General features: G+C 37.4%; 1 protein-coding gene across 1 annotated transcript in view; it reads right to left on the bottom strand.

The window, feature by feature from the left end:
* The window catches only part of LOC130091481 (citron Rho-interacting kinase), a 100,415-nt gene that overhangs the window by 16,932 nt on the left and 56,559 nt on the right, over positions 1 to 26,924 (bottom strand). Inside the window, exons 14-24 of the mRNA XM_056259386.1 lie at positions 25,436 to 25,633; positions 20,702 to 20,755; positions 12,211 to 12,408; positions 8,522 to 8,715; positions 7,185 to 7,320; positions 7,005 to 7,109; positions 4,191 to 4,331; positions 3,230 to 3,337; positions 2,711 to 2,909; positions 1,649 to 1,810; positions 708 to 731 (exon numbers count right to left, since the gene is read on the bottom strand). Of these exons, the coding sequence (XP_056115361.1) occupies positions 708 to 731; positions 1,649 to 1,810; positions 2,711 to 2,909; positions 3,230 to 3,337; positions 4,191 to 4,331; positions 7,005 to 7,109; positions 7,185 to 7,320; positions 8,522 to 8,715; positions 12,211 to 12,408; positions 20,702 to 20,755; positions 25,436 to 25,633 (1,519 nt within the window). The remainder of the gene's footprint in view (positions 1 to 707; positions 732 to 1,648; positions 1,811 to 2,710; positions 2,910 to 3,229; positions 3,338 to 4,190; positions 4,332 to 7,004; positions 7,110 to 7,184; positions 7,321 to 8,521; positions 8,716 to 12,210; positions 12,409 to 20,701; positions 20,756 to 25,435; positions 25,634 to 26,924) is intronic.

The following is a 26,924-nucleotide window of genomic DNA, read 5'->3' on the forward strand; positions in this document are numbered from 1 at the left end:
TTTGGATATCCAGAATCAGTCCATGATGTCCTGAGTGGAAGTCTGCAGCCATCAAACCATGATGACCCAATACAAAACGTGTTCATTCAAATAATTAAGTGTAGGACGCCCATCAAACTTCAACTGAAGCGTTCGCTAGAATGACATGTTTGGATTCGGCCAGAGAGCTTATCTCTGCAGGAATAAAAAGATCATACCAAGAAAGAATAGATAACGGAGAGACGCCTGGATCATTCTCAGGAAACAGTGCCATTAGTGTCCCTACGGCTGAACACGATCACATTATACTCTGTTTAGTGTGTATTTTTTGTGTTTTAAAAAAAATGTAATCTGAATATTAGCCAATTTGTATGTATACATTTATGTGTGTGTGTTTTCTAAAATGCTTAAAAATGCAGTTTGTCTGTGTCCCTCACTTTCTTTAAAACCCCTTTTATGCCGAGACATTTCCCCATTTTAAATATGATGAAAATAATGATTTGATCTTTATCATTCATCATATTACATCAAAGTCTTTCTGGCCACATGGTTCAAACTAAAGTTTTTGTACTTCATGATGTTTTTACTTATATCAGCCTCATCTTGAAAGCTTAGCAGTAACCTTTTGAAATGAAAACATACATAATGAAATCATCGAAAAATGTGTATATTTCAAGCACGTAAATGGCACGGTTTCTTGAGAGTGGGTCGCATAAGAATGAACTTACTTTCAGAAGTGACTCTCCTTATTTCTGTGGAACGACAACAAAGAGGACAGTGAGTGTGGACAGACATGAGCGAAAACATCTACTGTAAATACGTACGGTCTGGAGTCCTCTCATCTTATATTCAAACAGTAATAAGCATCAAATCAGCATTTTCCTACAAGCTTCTGATTTAAAGTGCACCTATTATGCTTTTTGGGATATTCCCTTTCATGTAGTGTGTAATACAGCTGTTTGTGAATGTAAAAGGTCTGCAAAGTTTCAGAGATCAAAGCACAGATCAATGGAGTTATTGTCTCCTAAAAGAAAGAATCGATTCCAAATCGACATAGTTTGAAACAAATTTGCATAATGCCAGCCTAGACTTTTCATTGGCTACTGGCAAATAATGTCTCCTTTGCCCCGCCCTCAAACACTGTAGTTGTATCTAAGACTGGAAGGGTTTGGTTCGTGTTGTTCATGTCGAGAAGCAAATCCACTTTGATGAGATTGATACGGTAAAACCCCCGCTATTGTTGCTGTTCGAATCACTGTAAATTCAGATATGATAATGAGCGTTTGTTTTCAGACATGCACTGTAAGTGGTCGACCAATCACAACAGACTGGGCCGTCTGACCAATCAGAGCAGAGCAGCTCTCAGAAAGAAGGGGTTTAGAGAGACTGAATCCTTGATCGAACCGTTTCAGACACTTTGTAAAAAGAGCTGAAGCTGCAATGTATATTATGAGAGAATTAAAGTGTTTTTTGACCTTGGATGCTTGTAAACCTATTGTAAGAGACCTTCAAAACAAAATCAGGAGCCTCTAAAATAGCATAATAGGGGCACTTTAATTTCCCTGTATTCTTAGCATGAGATGAAATGGCAAGAAGGACCAAGAGAACACAGTTTGCTTAAGTTGTGAATATTAAAAAGGCTGCAAATGTTCCATGTCTCCGCTCTGACCTTCAGGATTGGCAGCGTCTTTCCTGCGGCCGGAGCTGGACGACATCAGGCTGGGCTGGTGCTCAGGGGACTTGTTGGATTTGGTGGACATCATGAGCTGCTGGCGAGCCAGACCCGGGGTGGCTGGAGGACCGCTGTGCTCCAGAGCTTTATTAAACTGAACTGATGAGGGAACACAATACAGTGAGACCACAGAGATAAATGTCATGCGTGTGAACATTGCACTCAGTGTGCTTAATGTTTCAAAAAATTTCACTAATTTTTTATAGTACTCTATTGTTCAAAAGTGTCTTCTGCTCACCAAAGCTGCATTTATTTGATCAGAAATACAGTACACAGTAATATTGTAAAATATTATTCAAATGTAAAGTAACTGTTCGCGATTTGAATATATTTAAAAATGTAATTTATTCCTTTGATCAACGCTGAATTTTCAGCATCATTACAGACATAATTTTACATGATCCTTCAGAAATCACTCTAATATGATGATTTGCTGCTCAAGAAACATTTATGATTATTATCAGTGTTGAAAACAGTTGTGCTGCTTCATAATTTGGTGGAAATTATGATAATTTTTAAGGACACTTTGATGAATAAAAAAATTCAAAAGAACAGTATATATTTAAAAATAGAAATCTTTGTAATATAATATATTTGTAATATACATTATATGTCATAACTCGCACTTTTGATAAATTTAATGCATCCTACTGAATAAAAATATTAATATGAATAAAAATCCCAGTCTTTTGAACAGTAGTGTTTATTGCAATAATTGTAGTTATAATTATAGTCTGTTTTATAATTCTCTCATAATTTAAGCAGAGACTTTTGAACTAATATATGTGTGTGTGTGTGTGTGTGTGTGTGTATATATATATATATGTGTGTGTGTGAGTCTGTGAAATATGTAATTTCAAAGTATTCCAAACCTATTTGACTTTCTTTCTTCTGAGGAACACAAAAGGAGATTTTTATGGTGTGAAAAATGAAAACAAGCAAGCAGGTTCCAAATGTAACGACAGGGAAGATGAGTAAATGTGTGTAACGGCGTCGCACCCTCTCTGAGCTCCAGGCGTGTTTTCTGCAGCACTTCTTCAAGCTCTGAGCTGCGAGCACGCTCTTTCTCCAGCGCGGTCTTCAGGTCGCTGTACTGCAGGGGAACAGGGGTCCCGGAGGGCACAGCGGACGCCTGCGTTTGACCCTGAGCCGCGAGAGCCGCCAGCAGATCCTCTCGACGCCGGCCACCAAAAAGCCCCTGCACTCAAAACACGAGACGAAGTGAATCGCTCAGGCTCACTCCTGTGCCCAGCTACAGGAGTTCAGTATGCTAGGACTCTATCCTGCTATTCCATCCCTAGATATCCAGTCAAATTAGGTGTCCCTTTCTACAACTCACATATTCAGGGCGGCTGCATATATGGATATATATACATATGAGATTTCTGATTGGCTGACGCATTGCACGGTTAGTATGCGGTTATTGGCATATGTAGCTCCAGGGACACCTAATGCGCAGCTCAGCAAGCAGTTAGTCAGATTAGTTAATGAAGTGAATTTACAGCGGATGACTCTGACCTTTTTCTTCTTAGAGGGGTGCTCTACCTTGGCCTGCAGGAAGTCTATGAGCTTGCTCTGCTGGGTGATGGTCCCCTCCATCTTGACCTTCTCGTGAGAATACGCCGCCTGCAGGGGAGCCAGAATACTCTTAGAAAACACCTTTGGAAATGTTTGGAATGAAACACTTGGGCTGAATCCGAAATCGCCCCCCCTATATCCTCAATCACTATTCCCTACGTTAGTCCACTAATACTGTTCACATGAAGTGAGTGAATTAAAACGAGTGAGTGAATTCGGACAGCTGTTGAGTGTACGTCAGTTGTATTGCGGTGCGATGTGGGATTGAATAAGTGCACTCAAAGCACTATGGTTTCAGACACCATAGGCGATACTTTCGCCTACGTCCAGCGTGACCTTTCCATCGTGATTACATAATGCCTGGCACGTCGCAGACCAGCACAAGACGAACAATTGTGGTTAAAAAGTATATACATTTTTTTGTTTTGTTTTTTGAAAATGACCGATCGCTTCGTTAGATAAGACCCTATTCCTCGGCTGGGATCGTGCAGAGCCCTTTGAAATTGCATTGATTTGGACTTCAACAATTTGGTTCCTGTTGAAGTCCATTGTGTGGAGAAAAATCCTGAAATGTTTTCCTCAAAAAACTTAATTTCTTTTAAACTGAAGAAAGAATGAAATGAGCATCTTGGATGGCATTGGGGTGAGTAAATTATCAGGAGATTTTCATTTTGAGGTGAACTAATGAGTTACATTTATTGTTTCTATGACTTCACACTTCGTGACCCACTCAAAACTGTCTTGTGATCCACCAGTTGAGAAACACTGATCTAAAGAACCTTTTTCCACTATAAAGAACGTTTTGTGAAATGGAAAGTTACCATGCGTATGAAAGGTTCTCCATGGAACCACGAATGCCCATAAAGAGCCTTTATTTTTAAGAGTACATGTGTATGTGCACCTGTATGTTTTCCAGCTGGTACTCCAGGTCTGTTCGCTCAGTCTTCAGAAGGTCGGTCTGGTCCAGCGCGTCCTGAAGTCCTTGAGTCAGTCTGAAGATGTGGCTCTTCTGCATGTCCAGCTGCTGCTGCAGTTTCGCTTGCTGAGAAAAAAAGTTACAGCATGACACACACAGGCTATGCTATGGATGCACGATTACACATAGGGCTGCAGGATTAATCGAATTTTAATCACGATCACGATTTTACGGTGGCCGAGAGGTGCAAAACAAATCACAATTATAAAAACAAAATAACAAATCCAAAAACAAAATAACAGTTCAGAAAACAAAATAACAATTCAGAAAACACAACGGCAATTCATTCAAAACGGAAAAGGTAGGTATATTTTGAGAATGGAATACTTGTCGCTGATTGGACGAGACACCTGTCAATCAAGCCAGAACCGGAATCAAGCGATTACTGGACGTACCGAGGGTAGAAAAGCGATTCGTTTTTGGTATTTTAATCAAATAAACTGTCAAATCATGTGTACATATTTTTTCAGTACCGCATGAGCTCATATTAATTTTAATATCAACTATCTAAAAAGTGTGCATCATGCCTGACATCGCCATCATGAACAATTTACAGATGGTTTGATGACTGTAAGTCATTAAAATGCTATTGAAGTTAGAAACCTGTGTACCAATGTCGTATGTAACTTTAGAGACGGTCACGGTCCCTAAATGTACCACTATCTAGGCCAGATTAGCGAATCACTTAGCGTAAAACCAACTTTGCGCGTTACGTTCATTCTGGTCCATCTGCTTACCTGTAGCCTATTAATATAGCCTAAATCCCCAATAAGGTGGGAGTTTGGTCTTTTATTGTACCATGTTTTGTCCATTGAGTTACTTTAAGTGTCCTGACCGCAGGGTGATCAATCCTTGACAATGACGTATTGAGGGAATCCCCAATTCTGCACCACAGCGCCGAGATATAAAGTTAAGGAAACTAAACAACCGAGATAAATATAATCTACTACTTCAGATTTAACGTTTGATCTGTACATCAGCATCGGGGAATAACATTATAATCTCGTTCACGGTAGAGAAAGCTGCATGTACAAAAGTAACCGTGAAGACTTCCATGTAAAAACCTATTTTTTTACAGTCTATGGTAAAAACGAATCGCTTTTCTACCCTCGGTACTTCCAGTAATCGCTTGATTCCGGTTCTGGCTTGATTGACAGGTGTCTCGTCCAATCAGCGACAAGTATTCCATTCTCAAAAATATACCTACCTTTTCCGTTTTGAATGAATTGTCGTTGTGTTTTCTGAATTGTCGTTGTGTTTTCTGAATTGTCGTTGTGTTTTCTGAATTGTTATTTTGTTTTCTAAATTGTCGTTGTGTTTTCTGAATTGTTATTTTGTTTTCTGAATTGTTGTTGTGTTTTTTGAATTGTTGTTGTGTTTTCTGAATTGTCGTTGTGTTTTCTGAATTGTTATTTTGTTTTCTGAATTGTTGTTGTGTTTTTTGAATTGTTGTTGTGTTTTCTGAATTGTTGTTGTGTTTTCTGAATTGTCGTTGTGTTTTCTGAATTGTTATTTTGTTTTCTAAATTGTCGTTGTGTTTTCTGAATTGTTATTTTGTTTTCTAAATTGTCGTTGTGTTTTCTGAATTGTTATTTTGTTTTCTAAATTGTCGTTGTGTTTTCTGAATTGTTGTTGTGTTTTCTGAATTGTTGTTGTGTTTTCTGAACTGTTGTTGTGTTTTCTGAATTGTTGTTGTGTTTTCTGAATTGTTATTTTGTTTTCTGAATTGTTATTTTGTTTTGCACCTCTCGGCCACCGTACACGATTTTGGCTTCCCACGATCAAATTCGCGCGATCGAGCGATATTTAAAATGCCTCATTCGTTCACAGAACGCTCGCTCCGTAGCAGTTTTTTTTTTTTTTTTTGCAAAGCCAATCTAGTGCTCTGTAAACCACTATCTGAGAGAGTGCGCGTGAGAGACCGTCGTGTGAGCATTAGTAAATTGGTACATACTACATAGTAATATATAATTACTATAAAAAGAGGCATGTGGAAGTTCGATTAATGGACTCCAATAATCATAGCCTACTACAAACGTCTTGTTTTGAACTATTGTTTAATAAATAGAAATTATTCGAGCACATAAACTTTCATATGTACGATTAAATAGATTCAAGTTATGCAGTAGGCTAAGACTTCACAAATAATCACTGACACTGTACCACAACATTTTACATTTCTTAAGCGTCAAATAACAATGACTCTGAATTTCATCCATTAATCGAACTTCCATAGTGTAGTTCTGCCTTGAAATGTTCTCATTTGGTTACATTCTGTTATGGAATATTTGTTTTTATTGATTGTATATTTTCCCATGTTTATTCACATCCATTATGCAGGTACAATGTAAGTTTACATTTTGCTTCCTAAAAAATATTTACACAATGTAAAATAGTGCCCTGTTGAAGTTTTGCTACATTTTCTTTAGTTTATTTATTTTTATTTATTCTTCAAGGAGATGCACTGAATTCTAGTGAATAAGAGGACCTATTTTATTTTGATGCACATAGTTGTACATTAGCAGGAATGTAGCACAATATGGACGTGAAAGCAGTTATAATTAGCCTATGTGACAAAATTTGTTTTGGTTAAAATCAACAAATAATCGTGATAATTAATCGTGATTATCATTTTGGCCCAAATCGTGCAGCCCTAATTACACAACTTGATCATTTTAGCCCCAAATCAATCTATTTATTAGGTAAATACGTGTTTTGCGTGCTAGTAAAGTGAAGCACCTCGTCCATGAGCCTCTGTTTGAGTTCTCGTTCGCTCTCCAGCTTCTGCTGCAGGCTGCGCGCGTTCATCTCCAGCATGGCGTGCTTCTTCTCCAGATCGCCCAGCTGATGAACACAGAGTAAGTATGCATGTATGTAGTCATTCAGCAGATGCTTTTATCCACAGTGACACACACTTACGGTGTCAGAAAGACCTTCAGCTTTGAGTTTCTGGTCTTTCAGGGCCTGTTGCAGGACCAGGATTTCAGCTTTATGTTCTTTCACTGCCAGTTCGACTGTCTGACGAGACTCAGAATTGCGCTGCTCTGCGCGGAGTCTAGAGAACGAGAGAGAAGTTATCAAACAGTGACACAGTACATCTCTTACCTCAGTGTTTCTGTTATATCTATACTTAACGTTCATTATGTAACTCTTATATAACTATGAGTACTTCTGGCCCTGTGGACGTTTAGAAAATAAACTATTTTTACACCGATTATGCCCAACAGTTACATAAATATTTCAGAGGAGAATTCTGTCATTTTTCTGAAACAACAAATGTCATTTCCATTACATCTCAAAGGATTTATTGTGTTAAATAGCAATCTGCAATGGAAACATTTCAAAAATATTTTATAAACATTTTATAAACATATCTAGAATTTAATGGATCCTAAACATTTTAATATTTGCATTAAATATATGCATTTATTTATTAATTTATTTTTGCATTAATAAATGATAAAAATTTCATTATTTTAGTTTAAGCTATGACATTAATTATAACTATCTGTTAACATTATTTGCATATTATTAAAATGTAACAATTTATTATATCTTAATTTGCCGTTTTCATTGTATTAAAAATAATAATATAATTGTTTAGTAAAAAATAACAGATTTTATATAATAATATAATACAGGTGAAACTGGAAAAAATTTAATATGGTGCAAAAGTTCATTTATTTCAGTAAATAAACTTAAAAGGTGAAACTAATATATTATAGACACATTACATGCAAAGTGAGATAAGTCAAGCCTTTGTTTGTTATAATTTTGATGATTATGGCTTACAGATATGAAAACCTTTTCACAATATTCTAATTTTGAATTTGGGGTTTTCATAGCTGTAAGCCATAATTTATAACAAATAAACGCTTGAAATATCTCACTTTGCATGTAATGAGTCTATATAATATATTAGTTTCACCTTTTAAGTTGAATTACTGAAATAAATGAACTTTTGCACCATATTCTAATTTTTCGAGTTTCACCTGTATATAGTAACTATTTATATATAATAAAAAATACACAAGCATATATTTTTATATATTTTAAATTTATTTTATGCTAATTAACTTGAATAATTATTTATTATTATAAAATTAAAGAAAATTCTAAACTACAGAGAACAGAGAGACATGTGATTACTCTTTTTTTAATTTTGAGCTTTCTAGCCAGACTTCAACTAACTGCTAGACCACGGCTCTGACATTGTCCAGTTGTGTGTGTCCAAACGTGTGTGTGGGTTTCTGTACCTGTTCTGCTTCTCGTTGTCCAGCTGTCTCTGTATGTCTCTGGTTCTGCGCTCGGCCTGGTTCTTCTCCTCGTCCAGGGCAGATCTCCAGTTCTCCCACTGTCTCTCCTTCTCCAGGAGCTCATCGTTTAGTGTCTCCAACTCCAGCACCTGCTCCTCCAGCATTGTGCATGTCGTCTTCAGTGTCTCGATGTTCTACACACACACACACACGTTGGGTTTCAATGTTTTGTGGGGACTTTCCATAGACACAATGATTTTTATACTGTACAAAGTGTATATTATCTCGCCTTACACTAACCCGACCCCTAACAGAAAACTTTCTGCATTTTTGACATTTTCAAAAAACATCACTTAGTTTGATTTATTTTAAGCTGTTTTTTCTCATGGGGACCAAAAATGTCCCCAAAAGGTCAAGGATTTAATTTGGATATTGCCATCTCTGTGGGGACATTTTGTTCCCATAATGTAGGGTTTACCACACACACACTCACTCTCACACTCACACTCACACACACAGACACACACACACACACAACAGTAATCATATAATTTTCCATGTCTTTTCCAGTTGTTCATAAATGTATTTAATTTAAATGAAATACATTTTATTTAATTTTCCTTACATTTATTTTCATTATAGAAGTTTTCCACGATTTTCTAAAGATTTTATTAATTTCCAATACTTTTTCCAGGCCTGGAAAGTACCAATTTAAAGTTACCAGATATTTCCAGGTTTCTATGACACTTATAATGTTACTCAAACAGCAATCATTTAATTTTCCATGGCTTTTGTAGTTGTTCATAATTAAATTTAAATAATCAGAACAATGAAAATGGCATGTAAACGGGAGTGAATATGGTTGTTTATGTCATGTAAACATCTTACTGCAATTATGTCCTTCCTCTGATTATTGTAAAAATAATAAAATCACATAATTAGTGCACATGTAAACATAGTTAATGTGTAGCAGATAAAACCTTGAGTATTTTATAAGTATATAACATTTTATAAGTACGTTTATAAATACGTTTTATTTAAATAAATCAAATTAATATTTTAAAAAATTTAAATACATTTTCATTATAGAAGTTTCCAAGACATTTCCAGGCCTGGAAATGACCAATTTAAAGTTACCAGATATTTCCAGGTTTCTATGACACTTATAATGTTACTCAAACAGCAATCATTTAATTTTCCATGGCTTTTGTAGTTGTTCATAATACAGCAGCATTGCTGTTCATCCCTCGGTAAAATTTAAATAATCAGAATAATGAAAATGGCATGTAAACGGGAGTGAATATGGTTGTTTATGTCCTGTAAACATCTTACTGCAATTATGTCCTTCCTCTGATTATTGTAAAAAATAATAAAATCACATTATTAGTGCACATGTAAACATAGTTAATGTAGCAGATAAAACATTGAGTATTTTATAAGTATGTTTATAAATACGTTTTATTTAAATAAATCATATTAATATTTTTCAAATTTAAATACATTTTCATTATAGACGTTTCCAAGACTTTTCCAGGCCTGGAAATTACCATTTTAAAACGGCCAGATATTACGCCTAGAACCTTTGATAAGATGAAACAGATCAGCGATAACTTTTTCAATACATCTGCTGCAAACCAACAGACAGGATCTGAGGAACTGCAGGATATGACGCCAAAGTTATGCTGATAGATATGGAAAGGAAGCAGCAGATTTTTCCTTTTTGACTTTCATTAGCAGATCCGGAATTCAGAGTCGCTGCCAATCGGACTTGATTCTCGGAGCGCCGGCAGGGGCTCGAGGGTGTCTCGCATCCGGCAGATGTGCTTGGAAGTGCATCTCAGTGGCAGGACTGAAAATTACCACGTTTCACAAAGACACAGGGCCGAAAGAGAAAGAGAGAGTCTCCAAATATAGCCTGCGTGCTTTTGCCCCTGTGAAGTCCAACGCTGGCAGGGCAGAGGAGAGCAGCGAGTGAATATGACACATCTCTGCCTCCTACCAGCATCTATGATTACCATCCGCTCCTGTTATACAACAGCGAGGACTGCACACCTACACACGCGTCCCACGCGCATACATCACCACACACACACACACACACACACACACACCTCTCATCTCCCTGCGCCATCATCACGCAATACAATAGAACCTGCCAGCATCATTTTCCAGTTTATTAAACAGCTTTGTTTTAGCTCTGAGGAGGAAAGCTGTGATTTGCTGTTTATTTGTTGTGTCATCACTTTTCAAGACTGAAAAACGATCATATACGTATACCACAAACTTTAACAACTTTTATTTCTCAGGAAAGAGCTCAATAAACGGCAAATATGGACTGCAAATAAACTGCACAACTTTTTGGACATCAAAAATAAGTTCATGATCACTTTTTATGTTTTTGAAAGAAGTCTCTTTTGCTCACCAAGGCTGCATTTATTTGATCAAAAATACAGTAAAAACTGTAATATTGTGAAATATTATTACAATTTAATTTAACTGTTTTCTATGTGAATGTATTTTAAACTGTAATTTATTCCTGTGTTCAAAGCTGAATTTTCAGCATCATTACTCCAGTCTTCAGTGTCACATGATCCTTCAGAAATCATTTGAATATGCTGATTTGCTGCTCAAGAAACATTTCTCACTATCATCATAGTTGAAAAGTGCAAAAGACCAGATTTATTTGAAATTGAAATCTTGTGTAACATTATACACACTTTTACTCTGCTGCTTTTGATCATTTTAATGCATCTTTTCAGAATAAAAGTATTGATTTTTTTTCTAACTGACCCCAAACTTTTCAACAGTATTGTACGTTTACATGGCTATGACAGCTTGTTTTCACCACAGAAAAAGAAAAAAAACATTTTAAAAGATAATTGCGACTTTTTCTCTCACAATTGTGAGTTTACATAATCAGAATTGCGAGATATAAAGTCAAATTCTAAGGAAAAAAAGACAGACTTTCTTCCTCAGAATTGCAAGTTTATATCTCACAATTATGAGATAAATATTCAGAATTGCAAGATGTAAACCCGCAAAATTCAGAGGAAAAAAAGTCAAAAGTTGAGATAAAAATTACCCTTTTTTAAATTTATTCTGTGCGGAAACAAGCTTCCATACATGTCGATCATGTTATCAATACTTTATTCAGTGATACAAAATTGGCTTGCTGAAGTAATAAGGAGAAAAGAAAATTATTATTACTAAATAACAGAATAACTAAAATAAAAGTTGTAATAAATTATCATTTTGGACTTAGATGAACAATGAACTTTTAGCCCTTTAAAGTGTTCGGCTTTTTTTCTTCAATTTATTTGATTGGGACAGTGCATTTTAATGAACATAACATGGAGTACATGCATGTAAAAATGCCGGGTTTTAGCCAAAGGCTAATTTCCATCCGTAGTCCCATCCTTTGAGCTCCAAATTGCTCGTAAAGATGATTGACAGGACTGAATGTTTAAGCTCCTCCTGAACCTGCGTTTTGATTCTTACATTACGCCCCTTTATGTCACTTTTGAGATGCTAATGACAGCTAAACCTCTTTAGATTGAGCATCATCAGTTTAAACGCTGCGGTGGGCTCTTAAGTTCATCGCCATCTCTCTCCCGCCGCGTCCGCACGTGTGTGTGTGTGTGTGTGTGACTCACGCAGCTGCTGATGGGAGTTGTGTGTGTTCACTCCACCTGTTTCTGGTTGTTGAGGTGCATCTCTCGGTCGGCCACCTCGCGGCGCAGGCGCTCCAGGTCCTGCTTGAGCTGCAGTCGCTCCTCGTTCTCGTCCGTCGCCTCGTCCAGCTGTTTGGACAGGTAGAAGTTCTGTCGGTTGAGGTCTGCGTTTTCCTGCGTGAGCTGCGTCAACTGCTCCTCCAGGTCCGTGATCACCTGATGCAGGTGCAAGAAAAAAATGTTAATATGTTATATATATGACACACGCACTACTGGTTGAAAAGTACGACATTTTTCAACAAAGAAACTAATAATTTTATTCAGAAAGAGTGCATCAAATTGATCAAAAGTGACAGTAAAGACATTTATAATGTTACAAAATGTTCTTTCCAAATAATTGCTGTTCTTTTGATGCATTCTTTCTGAATAAAATTATTAGTTTCTTTGTAGAAAAATGTCTTACTTTTGAACAGCAGTGTGTCTTTTGAACTTTCTATTCATCAAAGAATCCTGAGTAAAATTGTATCACGGTTTCCACAGAAATATGAAGCAGCACAACTGTTTTCAACATTGATAATAATCAGAACTGTTTATTGAGCAGCAAATCCTCATATTAGAGCGATTTCTGAAGGATCATGTGACACTGAAGACTGGAGTAATGATGCTGAAAATTCAGCTTTGATCACAGGAATAAACTACATTTTACAATATATTCAAATGGAAAACAGCTATTTTAAATTCTAATAATATTTCACAATATTATGATTTTACAGCCTTGCTAATAAAGGCACGACTTATTTCAATCTTTTTACAGAATGATGGCCATATACAATGTAGTTTTCATACAGCATGGTAGATACATTAAGATAAGATGCAAAGTGGTCCATCTTGCTAAAAATATCAGAGGTATGTGTGCTAACAAACTGTTTCCCACTAAAGACCAGCGTGATCATATCCTGATCCCATTCCCCATGTTTCTTCCTAATGTCTAAAAAAACCCTGCAGTGTAACAGGCGTGTATTTAATCCTGTCAGAAATGTTCTTAAAGACTTTAACATCACTCCAAGCATGGTGCAGAGTGACTCTGAACTTTATCAGAAACCCTACTTCGACTAAAAACATCTTTAGAAGTGTTTTCTCGTTTCACTTCACACATTTCCAACGCTTCAGAAGAACACTTCCATCTGACAACAGAAGAGATGCAGGTTTGCATGAGATTGCAGTGCTGGTCAAGGAGAGCTGCGGTGCCAAACACTCCTCTGGTGCGGAGGAGGTTTCTGCGCTCATTATTATTGTCATTACTGGTAAAGGCACAGCGCCACGCTCACACACACACTGACCTACTTTAACTACCGACCAAAAACACACTTTTTACCCTACTCGAGTGTATTTAGCCTGTGTTTAGGCTCACCTACTAAATCCAAAAATGCATCTGTCTGTGTACTTCTGAGTGGCTGTCCACATGATGCAGTTTCTGTGGTTTCTTCGATGGTTCCTCATAGGTGTTTTATAATATTGCTCAAGTGGAAATCTGACAGATTAGAAAAGTAATAGGATAAGATGGGAAAGATGCCTCCCTTATGCAGGGTTATTATCATGAACTAAAACTATTCAAACCAGTTTTATCATTGAAATTAAATTAAATTAAATTAAATTAAATTAAATTAAATTAAATTAAATTAAATTAAATTAAATTAAATTAAATTAAATTATTAGTTGAAAATTAGAAATGTTGCCTTGGCATTAAACTAAAATAAGTTTAAATTGAAGCACTAAAACTATTATCTATAAATAAATAAAACTATAAATAAATTAAATTAAATTAAATTAAATTAAATTAATGAAATGAAATGAAAAATAAAATAAAATAAAATAAAATAAAATAAAATAAAATAAAAATAAAATTAAAAATAAAATTAAAAATAAAATTAAAAATAAAATAAAAAATAAAAAATAAAATAAAAATAAAAAATAAAAATATTAGTTGAAAATTAGAAATGTTGCCTTGGCATTAAAATGAAATAAGTTTATTGAAGCACTAAAACTATTATCTAGAAATAAATAATAAATAAAACTATAAATAAATAAAATAATACTATAAATTAAATTAAATTAATGAAAAATTAAAATTAAATTAAAATATTAGTTGAAAATTAGAAATGTTGCCTTGCCATTAAACTGAAATAAGTTTAAATTGAAGCATTAAAACTATTATCTATAAATAAATAATAAATAAAAAAGCAATATTTAAGTTTAGCACAGTATAAATAGTTAAGGTTTTTTGTAGTAATTAAAACAAATATTATTGCATTATGTTTTACAAGAAAATACTATTTCAGTCTTTCTACTTTACAATGTCATGTTTAATTAATTTTATTACTTTAAGTATTAAATGAAAACAGTAGTTATAACATGCCACTCTGTGCATTAATGAATATACACATAAAGCTTCAATAGTCAACAACCTAATATAATGTCATAGCTCACTATTTTCCAGAGACACAAAATTAGATCAGTTAACCTCAAAACTGTTTTGAATATCTAAATCTCACCAATATTGATATTTAGATTAATTGACAAAATTAAGAAGAGCATATTCATTCATTAATATATACACCTTAAAAAAATTAAGGTGTTAAAAAAACACCCTGTTTTCAGTGATGCACATGCATTTAATATGCCTTTAATAAACAAAAAAAAGTGCATAGGAATATAATATTATTTTATACACTTACTGTACCAAATACAGCTCATAAATTGAGAAGATCAAAGCATGTTTAGCGGAGAGAAGCCGTCACCCAGGGGCTGGGATTATAAGAGCTTACGAAAGACAGATCGAAGAACAAACGCCGCTCTCCTGTCTGAGACTGACAGCAAAGCTTCAGACACTTCAACGCTGAGAATAACTATTACCTTATAAGTATGAGCAACAGTAATAGTTTCCCATCTTATCAAAACAAGCCCCTATGTTTTCATTTTAATAAGCCAATGAAATTCTCATTTCCAAGTTTAGAAGTTCATCTGAGCTCCAGTTACAATTGCAAAGGAGAATAGTAATGTAATATCAGGCCTCAGCACAGAAGAAGACGAGCGCCTGAAAACAGCGCTGGGCCGGGTGAGAATATCGCATGGGTTGAGCTGGAGCGCTGGAGATGCTCAAACAGCTTGAGTGTGGGTGGACAGTGAAAGTAGGGCAGAGATGCTCTGAGCTTGATAATAATCAAACACACTCCAGGGCCAATGCAAACAAAAGCACCTATTCCTGACATCAACGACTGCAGGATGAACAACTTTCTGGATGTCTGAAAACAGATGCATTTGATAATGGTGGACGGCATTATTTTCCACTTACTTGGGGGGGGTTCTAAAAATAACATGATATATTAATATAGTAATCGTTCAATACCGTGATATATGGGTTGCTTGACATGATATCAACAACAGTGTGACATTAGCCTGGATGCCAGCCCGAACCCCGCCCACAACATTTTTGGGTCGGGAAGTTCGGTCTGGACTCGATCCATTGAGGAGTAATTATGATCGGTTCAGAAATCGTCGGGCCAATCAAATTGCCAGGGCGGGCTTTATACGATGATGGACAGATGATCTGCAGTTACGTAATCATCACGTTATCAAAGAGCGCTTGGGTTGAACTGGTTTCCCTCAGAGATGACTGCCGCTGGAGAACTGAGATGTATAGATTCCGCTATCGCGTCTGTTGTAAAAGAAATCGACAGCGCATTCATTTTAAAAGACGAACAGAGAACTGCAATCAAGGCGTTTGTCGATCGGAAAGATGTGTTTGCCGTCCTTCCTACGGGATTCAGCAAAAGTTTATTTTATCAGCTGGCTCCGATGGTCGCTAAGAAGATGGGACGCAATGAAGACCCTGTGGTCGTTGTGGTTTCTCCTTTGGTCGCACTCATGGAGGACCAAGTAAAAGAAGCAACACTCATTATTTATCTACTTCTTCCAGCGTGTGTGCAGTTGAGTTCTGTTGACAACTATGCGTAGCTCAACATACGTCACTTACTGCGCTGCTCTGATTGGTTGTAGGTCTATCCAATTGAGTGCAGAGTTTTTGTTTCCTGGTTCGGTTAAGACATGCCTCATAATCAAAGCAAAGCCCTATGGAGCATCAGACTCACATTCTGACTAGAATATGAGTATGACGAGGTCAGGCTAGTGTGACATGCTATACTTCATCTAAAACTATTTTAAATGATTTTTCTAATTCTTTTATAAATATCATACAATACATTCCGCTTTAAATTAACTGGTTTTAATTAAGAGATTATTTGTGTTGAGAGATTATTTGTATTAATTGAACTGGGGGGGGGGACTTGACTAAATGATGCATATCAAAAGCTTGAGGTCATTATAATATATATATTTTAAATTAATGAATACTATTAATTGGCAAGGATGCGTTAAATTGATTAAAAGTGACAGTTAAAACATTTAGAAATGTTACAAAAGATTTCTATTTCAAATAAATGCTGTTCTTTTGAGCTCTCTAATCATTAGAGTGATTTCTGAAGGATCATGTGACACTGAAGACTGGAGTAATGATGCTGAAAATTCAGCTTTGATCACAGGAATAAATTACATTTTACAATATATATCCAAATAGAAAGCAGCTATTTTAAATAATAATAATTCACAATATTACAATGTTTACTGTATTTCTGATAAAAAAAACGCCTTGGTAAGCAGAAGAGGCTTATTTAAAAAAAAAAAAAAAATCTTACAGCCTCAAACTTTTGAACAATAGTTTGCCGAAATTTTAAACTAAACGGTTACACCTTATTCCGTCCACTTTAGTCATTCTACATACTTTGCAACTACTGTACAAGTCAACTAACTCTTGTTAATTTGCAACTAACTCTCATTAGAGTATTAGAAGACTGTTAGGTTAGTAGAATAAGTTGACGTGTAGTTGCAAAGTTACTTATAGTTAGTAGAATGTCTAAAATGGGATATTGAAATAAAAAGTTACTAGTTAAAATCTTGATATTGGGAAAAAAGTGCTTTTTTATTCAATGATTTAGTTCCTGTTCAGGGGCCGTATTCACAAAGAATTTTAAGGCTAAAAGTAGCTCCAAACTGGCGAATTTAGGAGCAACTCCTAAAAATAATGGGCGTGTCACTCCTAACTTTAGGACTACTAATCTTTTTCACTAAGAGTAATTCATGAAGCATTTTAGCCCTAAAAGTAGCACCTAAGTCTGGGAGAGCTTAAAAGAAGTCGAGAGGACTCCTAACTCACTAAGACCTATTCACAAAGGATTGTAGCGCATCCCACCGCCTCTCGCAGTCGTCCCGGGTCCGCGACACAAGCGGGAATGCTGCATTGATCTGCAAACAAATCCTCTCCCATTCTCACGCTTAGTTTTGCTTGATATCGCAGTGCCGAATTTCCCTTTTATTATGTGTTTTTTTCAGCACCAGCTGGGCCAGCAGCAGTAACTGATCCTGCGTCCAGTTGGGCTTTCTTTTCCGTTTTGGTGAGTTCATAATCCACCGTCATTCAACTATTACATTACTTCAATAGGAGCAACATTTCCTTGCTTTAAGTAGTCTATTTAGGCTAATAGGATGTCAATTAACCAAGCAAGTGTTAATGCAAGTGTCGTTTTTCATTATTAGGCAAGTGGCGGTTTTCATTGGGGTATTAGGCTACCTTGATTTAATTTAATCGAATTGACGACTTTTCTCTCTCTCTCTGCCTTTTTAGAATTACACTTCACTGGGGCCTGCACAAACATGTCATTACATATGCATTTCGATGACATTACTATTATTATTTTGTGTAGGACACAGACATATTTAGATGTCGTAATTCCATGATTTGTTGCGTCTGTGTTATGCTCCGCATGATGGCCCTGTCATCTAACAACCAATCACCGTGATCATTGCGAGGAAGCTCGTGCATGAGAATTGACGTCATCCATAGCAACGAAGACTCACTCTTAGTTTAGGAGTTGTCATTTTTCCTTACTAAGAGTAGGTCTGAAAGGTACGGAGCCCGGGAAGTCACCTGTGGGGAAAAAAATAACAATCCGAGGCGACGGTTTTGCAATCCGTCCCCTCAGTTTATAAACTGTACTCACGAATTCTTAAACTGTTCCCTCGGTTTAACAATTCGTGCCCACGGACTAATAAACCGTACCCACGAGTTCCTAATCCGTGCTCTCAGATTTGTAAACCGTGCCCTCAGTTTTTGCAATCTGTATCCACAAATTCATAAACCGTGCCCACGCTTTCGCAATCCGTACTCACGGGTTTGTAATCCGTACTCACGGGTTTGTGGCTCGTCCCCCAGAGTGTGCCGCGTGATTCAACCAGGCCTCCTGTTTAGATGCGGGATGCATTGTTTTTAAAAGGACTTCACATACAAAAAAAAAAAATACAAAAAAAAAATATATATATATATATATAACACAAACACAAAGTTATAGGCCTATAAAAATAAAACATTCATAAATTGTTTTATGATTAACATATTCCTGTCTTAAGTGAACTCATTTAAAGTTATAAACGCAAATAATAGGCCTAATAATAATAATTAGGCTATTATTATTACATTTAGGCTACATATTTAGATATAAGACGCTTTTATCAAAAAAAAAAAGAAACAAAGCAATTCGTCAAATGTCAGTCATAATACAGGTTAGACAATAATACAGGGCTGAGATTATCACAAATAAACACAAGATTTTGACGCATATCCAAGTGTTTGTGCACAAAAAATAAATACCATTGACTTTTTGCCTTTATTAAACATTTAAAATTTTCGCAAATTAATATGGAAAAAAAATGGATTTTACTTTCTAAAAACTATATTTTGCCCGCAGTGCTAAATGAGAAGAGCATGTCTCTGGAACCATAAAGAGAGATGATTTATAGGTGATTTATAGGCTAATCATAATAAATGTTTCTGAAAAATAACGATGGATTTTTATTGTTTAAATGAACAGTTTTCTAGTGACGGGCTAAACATATCTCCATCTCCGCTGTAAAGGATGCACCTTTAGAGAAATGCAGCTTTCGGATTGTATAATCAGACGGTATTTGCTTTCGATTCGAATTTGTTCGTTTAAAAGTGGACATTTCAAGCTTTATATAGGCTTTTGTTTCAGTTCATTTATGAGACGCGCTCCGGAGATCATGAAAGCGCGCCTGATTGTTTTATTTTATTTTACAAATACACAACGTTTTCTTGTTATTGTGAGTTTACACAAATAAAAGTAGTTGCAAATAATGTATTATGTATAATGTATTTTTTCTGTATGACCAGAAATGCTAGATTATTTTAAATTGTTCCACTGTTGATAGGAACATCATATGCAAGCGTTTGCGACCGCGGCTCAGTGCGTGCTCCACACAAACACTTGGATATGCGTTAAAAACCTGTGTTTGTTTGTTATAATCTTAGCCCATTATTATTGTCTAAGACTGACATTTGACGAATTGCTTTGTTCTTTTTTTTTTTCTTTTTTTTTTTTGTGGATAAAAGCGTCTTCTAAATAGGCCTATGTAGCCTAAATGGATTTTGATAGCTAATTATTATTTGCGTTTATTACTATGAATGAGTTCACCGAAGACAGTAATATGTTTAGCCTAACATAAAATAATTTATAACTTATAACCAAATCTTTTACAGTTTTTGAACTGTGTTATTATTATTATTATTATTATTATTATTATTATTATTATTTTCGCTTACTATAGGCCTACTGAGCTTTTTCCTCTAAAAAATGGACTTTAAAGATAAAAGTAGCCTAAATGTTTTTTTTTTTAGAAAATGCAAGAAATTATCCATTTAAAAAAAAGGGGTTTAAAAACAATGCAATGCATCCCGCATCTAAACAGGAGGCCTGGTTGAATCACGCGGCACACTCTGGGGGACGAGCCACAAACCCGTGAGTACGGATTACAAACCCGTGAGTACGGATTACAAACCCGTGAGTACGGATTACAAACCCGTGAGTACGGATTACAAACCCGTGAGTACGGATTACAAACCCGCGAGTACGGATTGCGAAAGCGTGGGCACGGTTTATGAATTTGTGGGTACAGATTGCAAAAACTGAGGGCACGGTTTACAAATCTGAGAGCACGGATTAGGAACTCGTGGGTACGGTTTATTAATCCGTGGGCACGAATTGTTAAACCGAGGGAACAGTTTAAGAATTCGTGAGTACAGTTTATAAACTGAGGGGACGGATTGCAAAACCGTCGCCTCGGATTGTTTTTTTTTCCCCCACAGGTGACTTCCCGGGCTCCGTAGAAAGGCGTTGTGAATAACTTTTAAGAGAAAACTAATTTACTGCGATTTAGGAGTACTCCTAGTGGTAAGATAAAATTCTTTGTGAATACGGCCCCAGATGCTGATTATGGAAACTGAAACAGCATCCGCATATTCTGTCTGTACAGGTTAAACTGGTGTGGGTCACATGATGTCACATTTGATGAGTCAAATACAGAGAAAAGCTCATTTGCATACCGCACAGCTGTCACGCAGGGCATCAAACTTCCGCTGGATTTCATCCCGATGGGCCTTAAAAAAAGAAACAAAATGAGAGTGAAAATTGGTGTGTTTGCAAGAAGTGCACACTCTGCCAGAGCGTTCTGCACAGTAAAGTGTGTTCGAGCAGAGCGCTGTGAAATGAACTCGAGTGTCATGACAGGTGTGATGTCATGCATGAGAGCGACTGGGCGGGAGGATGAACCGCAGAGGAGCGTGGGAAGATGTTTACAGCACAGTGAAGATGAGGAGCACAATGGTCCACAGAGAGATTACACAGAAACACATGATTATTCACTACGATGAGACTAAAAAAGTCGGCAATATGATGGTATCAAATAATATAGATTATATCAACTGCTGCTCCTTCAGAAGCGAGTTTGAAACTTTAGCTTGTCAAGCTACAAACTACTTGGTTAAGTTAACTTACTTCTGTTACTTAACCCTATAAAGCCTACTGTGCCATATTTGATACGCACATTTCTAAATTATAGACATGATCAAATCTTCACTGTTGCACAAAATCTACTACATGCCTTCTGTTGTCTGATTAATAGTTTATCCTTTTTGTGCAAGAAGTATAATTGTAAAAATGTCCACCTTCAGCTCGTGGTTCACTTGTCTTTATTCTGGGAAATCTACACTGAATTACTGTATATAAAGTAAATATAAGAATAACCTTTATTTCAAGATGAACACTTATTGGACTGAAGCAACTTAGATTTATATAAAAAATTTTTTTTAGAAAAATCATGTTCAAATGTGAGTATCAAAGATGATCATTTGGCATTTGAGGAAGGTTTATTTGTTCATTTCTTAATAATGTATATGCCTTAAAACTACAGAGATTGATCATAAAACTAAACATTTAAATATCATCTTACTAAGACTATCATTGGCAGATATAGTGAGATGACTGATATTTATAAGCATTTTATGTAAGTATCTGCTGTGCTGTTATAAAGATCTCAGTGATTTACATTACAAGCATCAAAATGTCATCTTACTTTTTAAAACTTCATATAAATATCAGCATCTGCACCAAAATGCATATTTTTTTCTCCATTTGAGCCTCTGAATAAAGCTGAAGTGTTTTTCCTCCTCGAGTCTGAACTCCATGAGACTATATGAGCCATAAAAGCCTGATGCATTAAATATGATACTCAAGAAAAAAACACAAATTCCAATATTTTTTTTAAACGGTTCCATTTTTTTAAAAGGGGAAAAAGCCTTTTTTTTCACTTTTTTTTTCAAATGTCAGGTTTTACATAGTTCAAAATTAAAACTAACCCACCATTAAGCTACTTCGAGAAAAACAAATATTTTTTGCCAAGCTATTTAATGTAGCTAATGCCAAAACAATCTACCCTTTTGAAAAAGTAGTTACCTGAACGTTAAGCTACTAACAAAAAGTATATATTTATATAACTACATCCTATTAATTAATAACTGTTGTGACATTAAAATCTTTGATTATGCAATAAATACATTTGGTTCCACTTTATTTCGATAGTCCACTTTAGACATTCTACTGACTTTAAGTAACTTTGCAACTACATGTCAACTAACTCTCATTAGAGGATTAGTAGACTGTTAGGTTATGGTTAGGTGTTAGGATTCAGATTAGTAAAATAAGTTGACTTGTAGTTGCCAAGTTACTTATAGTCAGAATAATTTCTGTTTGGGGACCATCAAAACAAAAGTGTCAGCAGATATTAAAGGGTTAGTTCACCCAAAAATGAAAATTATGTCATTAATGACTCTCCCTCATGTCGTTCCAAGCCCGTCAGACCTCCGTTCATCTTCAGAACACAGTTTAAGATATTTTAGATTTAGTCTGAGAGCTTTCTGTCCCTCCATTGTAAATGTATGTACGGTATACTGTCCTTGTCCAGAAAGGAAATAAAGACATCATCAAAGTAGTCCATGTGACATCAGTGGGTTAGTTAGAGTGTTTTGAAGCATCGAAAATACATTTTGGTCCAAAAATAACAAAAACTACGACTTTATTCAGCATTGTATTGTCTTCCGGTTCTGTTGGTGATCCGCGTTCAGTGCCGCCGCTGACGTAAGACGCTGCTGACGTGTGTCTGGTGTGTGTGTGTGTTTGTGTATTCCGGTTCTGTTGTGGATCCGCGTTCAGTGCCGCTGCTGACGTGTGTCTGGTGTGTGTGTGTGTGTGTGTGTATTCTGGTTCTGTTGTGGATCCGCGTTCAGTGCCGCTGCTGACGTAAGACGCTGCTGACGTGTGTCTGGTGTGTGTGTGTGTGTGTGTGTGTGTGTGTGTGTATTCTGGTTCTGTTGTGGATCCGCGTTCAGTGCCGCTGCTGACGTAAGACGCTGCTGACGTGTGTCTGGTGTGTGTGTGTGTGTGTGTGTGTATTCTGGTTCTGTTGTGGATCCGCGTTCAGTGCCGCTGCTGACGTAAGACGCTGCTGACGTGTGTCTGGTGTGTGTGTGTGTGTGTGTGTGTGTGTGTGTATTCTGGTTCTGTTGTGGATCCGCGTTCAGTGCTGCTGCTGACGTAAGACGCTGCTGACGTGTGTCTGGTGTGTGTGTGTGTGTGTGTGTATTCTGGTTCTGTTGTGGATCCGCGTTCAGTGCCGCCGCTGGCGTAAGACGCTGCTGACGTGTGTCTGGTGTGTGTGTCTGGTGTGTGTGTGTGTATTCTGGTTCTGTTGTGGATCCGCGTTCAGTGCCGCTGCTGACGTAAGACGCTGCTGACGTGTGTCTGGTGTGTGTGTGTGTGTGTGTGTGTGTGTGTGTGTGTGTGTGTGTGTGTGTGTGTGTGTGTGTGTGTGTGTATTCTGGTTCTGTTGTGGATCCGCGTTCAGTGCCGCCGCTGACGTAAGACGCTGCTGACGTGTGTCTGGTGTGTGTGTGTGTGTGTGTGTGTGTGTATTCTGGTTCTGTTGTGGATCCGCGTTCAGTGCCGCCGCTGACGTAAGACGCTGCTGACGTGTGTCTGGTGTGTGTGTCTGGTGTGTGTGTGTGTGTATTCTGGTTCTGTTGTGGATCCGCGTTCAGTGCCGCTGCTGACGTAAGACGCTGCTGACGTGTGTCTGGTGTGTGTGTGTGTGTGTGTGTGTGTGTGTGTGTATTCTGGTTCTGTTGTGGATCCGCGTTCAGTGCCGCTGCTGACGTAAGACGCTGCTGACGTGTGTCTGGTGTGTGTGTGTGTGTGTATTCTGGTTCTGTTGTGGATCCGCGTTCAGTGCCGCTGCTGACGTAAGACGCTGCTGACGTGTGTCTGGTGTGTGTGTGTGTGTGTGTATTCTGGTTCTGTTGTGGATCCGCGTTCAGTGCCGCCGCTGACGTAAGACGCTGCTGACGTGTGTCTGGTGTGTGTGTGTGTGTGTGTGTGTATTCTGGTTCTGTTGTGGATCCGCGTTCAGTGCCGCCGCTGACGTAAGACGCTGCTGACGTGTGTCTGGTGTGTGTGTGTGTGTGTGTGTGTGTGTATTCTGGTTCTGTTGTGAATCCGCGTTCAGTGCCGCCGCTGACGTAAGACGCTGCTGACGTGTGTCTGGTGTGTGTGTCTGGTGTGTGTGTGTGTGTATTCTGGTTTTGTTGTGGATCCGCGTTCAGTGCCGCCGCTGACGTAAGACGCTGCTGACGTGTGTCTGGTGTGTGTGTGTGTGTGTGTGTGTGTGTGTGTGTGTGTGTGTGTGTGTCTGGTGTGTGTGTGTGTGTGTGTATTCTGGTTCTGTTGTGGATCCGCGTTCAGTGCCGCCGCTGACGTAAGACGCTGCTGACGTGTGTCTGGTGTGTGTGTGTGTGTGTGTGTGTGTCTGGTGCGCCCGAGCTTCGTTTACAGTCTGAGGGAGACGCACGCTGGAAACAAAACAATCTTCGCAAACATGTCTAAAGATTTCCACACAGAGGAAGACTTGCATTTTTTTGCCCAGCCATATTTATTTGAACCCGAATACACGGGCGCACCAGACACACGTCAGCAGCGTCTTACGTCAGCGGCGGCACTGAACGCGGATCCACAACAGAACCAGAATACACACACACACACACACACCAGACACACGTCAGCAGCGTCTTACGTCAGCGGCGGCACTGAACGTGGATCCACAACAGAACCAGAATACACACACACACACACACCAGACACACGTCAGCAGCGTCTTACGTCAGCGGCGTCACTGAACGCGGATCCACAACAGAACCGGAAGACAATACAATGCTGAATAAAGTCCTAGTTTTTGTTATTTTTGGACCAAAATGTATTTTCGATGCTTCAACACATTCTAACTAACCCACTGATGTCACATGGACTACTTTGATGATGTCTTTATTCCCTTTTTGGACAAGGACAGTATACCGTACATACATTTTCAATGGAGGGACAGAAAGCTCTCGGACTAAATCTAAAATATCTTAAACTGTGTTCTGAAGATGAACGGAGGTCTTACGGGCTTGGAACGACATTAATGACATAATTTTCATTTTTGGATGAACAAACCCTTTAAACACACAGTCTACTAATACTCTAATGAGAGTTAGTTGACATGTAGTTACAAAGTTACTTAAAGTCAGTAGAATGTCTAAAGTGGACTATCGAAATAAAGTGTTACCAGACATTTTAAAATGCACTGCAGATCTTAGTAAAATACAAATGTCTTCACTTTTGACATTCCGATTAAATGATGATGAGGAAGGAGATGTTACTCCTGGTTGATTGATGACGATGTGAGCCCTCACCCTGAGGACGGTGATCTCCTCCTCGGCCTCTGCAGTCGTCTCCTCCAGCTCGGTTTTGGCCTGATGGAGCTGGATCTCCAGTGCGTGACGGGCCGTCTGCAGGCTGCTGATCTGAGCTTCTCTCTCCTGCAGTGACAGCGTGAGCTCCGACACCTGCCTCTTGATCTCCAGCTTCTGCTCCTCGTATTCCAGACCCATCTGTGGAGGAACAGAGCAGGACCAGTTACTGGGTGAACCTCTGGAAAACACGTCCAGGGCACATTTCACCCCAAAATCAAAAAAAAAAAAAAATAATAATAATAATGTATTGCAAATTAAAGGGGTGGTTGATTATGATTTCACTTTTCTAACTTTAGTTAGTGTGTAATGTTGCTGTTTGAGCCTAAACAACATCTGCAAAGTTACAACGCTCAAAGTTCAAAGCAAAGGGAGATATTTGCTTTTAAAGAAATCGTTTTTAAGGACTACAACAAACGGCTGGTAGGGACTACACGAGCTTCCTCCCGGGTTAGTGACATCACTAACCCTACAATTTACATAAACCCCGGCGCCGGGAACATGCAGTCCATGTTGAGAAGAGGAAGAGCTGTTGTAGTCACTCTATTATGGAGCTAATAATATGACAAAATGATTTGAATTTGAATTGTGTAAATTTGAATTATTTGCAAGTGTAATCTAACAAAATTGAATTTTAGGTGGTAGTTTAAATAGTTCTGAATTTGTTTGTTTTTTAACGAATATTGAACATTTGAAATTTAACAAATTGAAAGGTTTTTATGGCTGAATTTTATAGCCGTATTTTCAAACAGCTAGTTTTTTTGTTCTGAATTCAAATACTGCAAATATTCAGTTTAAAAAAATACAGATTCAAGTTTTCAAGATGAAGAAATTCGGAACTTCAAATTCAGTTTTCTAAAATTCAATCTCAAAAATTCAGGTCTTACAGAAAGTAGGTCACAGGTCATCCACAGGGAAGAGTAGATGATCTCAGAAAAGCGACTGTTGCAAAGAGCTGAGACGTCTCAGCTCTTTGCAACAGTCGCTTCAAGCACTGTGTTGCGTCGCGCCGTGCCGCTCACGTCCTGTCTGTGACACGGTGGCGTTCTAATCAACTTTACACAAAATATACTTTAAAAGAAACACCAGAGACTGCTTAGACAAATGTCTAACGTGATGAGAACGCTATACCTAACATATAAACACAAAAGCATTCATGTTTAAAGCTCCAGTCCGTAACTTTAAGTTAAAAATAATCCAAAATAATTATATTAAAAAAAACTTATTCTGCCAGTGGTCAAAACTTTCTGCTTGCCATAGCTAGATTCAAAACGGTTAGCTTGTAATAATGATTTTAATTCCAGTGGTACTGGTGGGTTTCCGCGGGAAATTCGAGCATGTCTTTGCGTCATGACGTCACACCCGTACACATAAAGGAGTTTCGGCTAGCCGGCTATACTGCGCGTGACGAGATGTTTAGATGTATAGGCTT

Source organism: Rhinichthys klamathensis, unplaced genomic scaffold (genome assembly GCF_029890125.1).
Source record: "Rhinichthys klamathensis goyatoka isolate OS25496 unplaced genomic scaffold, OSU_Roscu_1.1 h1tg000167l_1, whole genome shotgun sequence".
In the NCBI taxonomy this organism is placed as follows: Eukaryota; Metazoa; Chordata; class Actinopteri; order Cypriniformes; family Leuciscidae; genus Rhinichthys; species Rhinichthys klamathensis.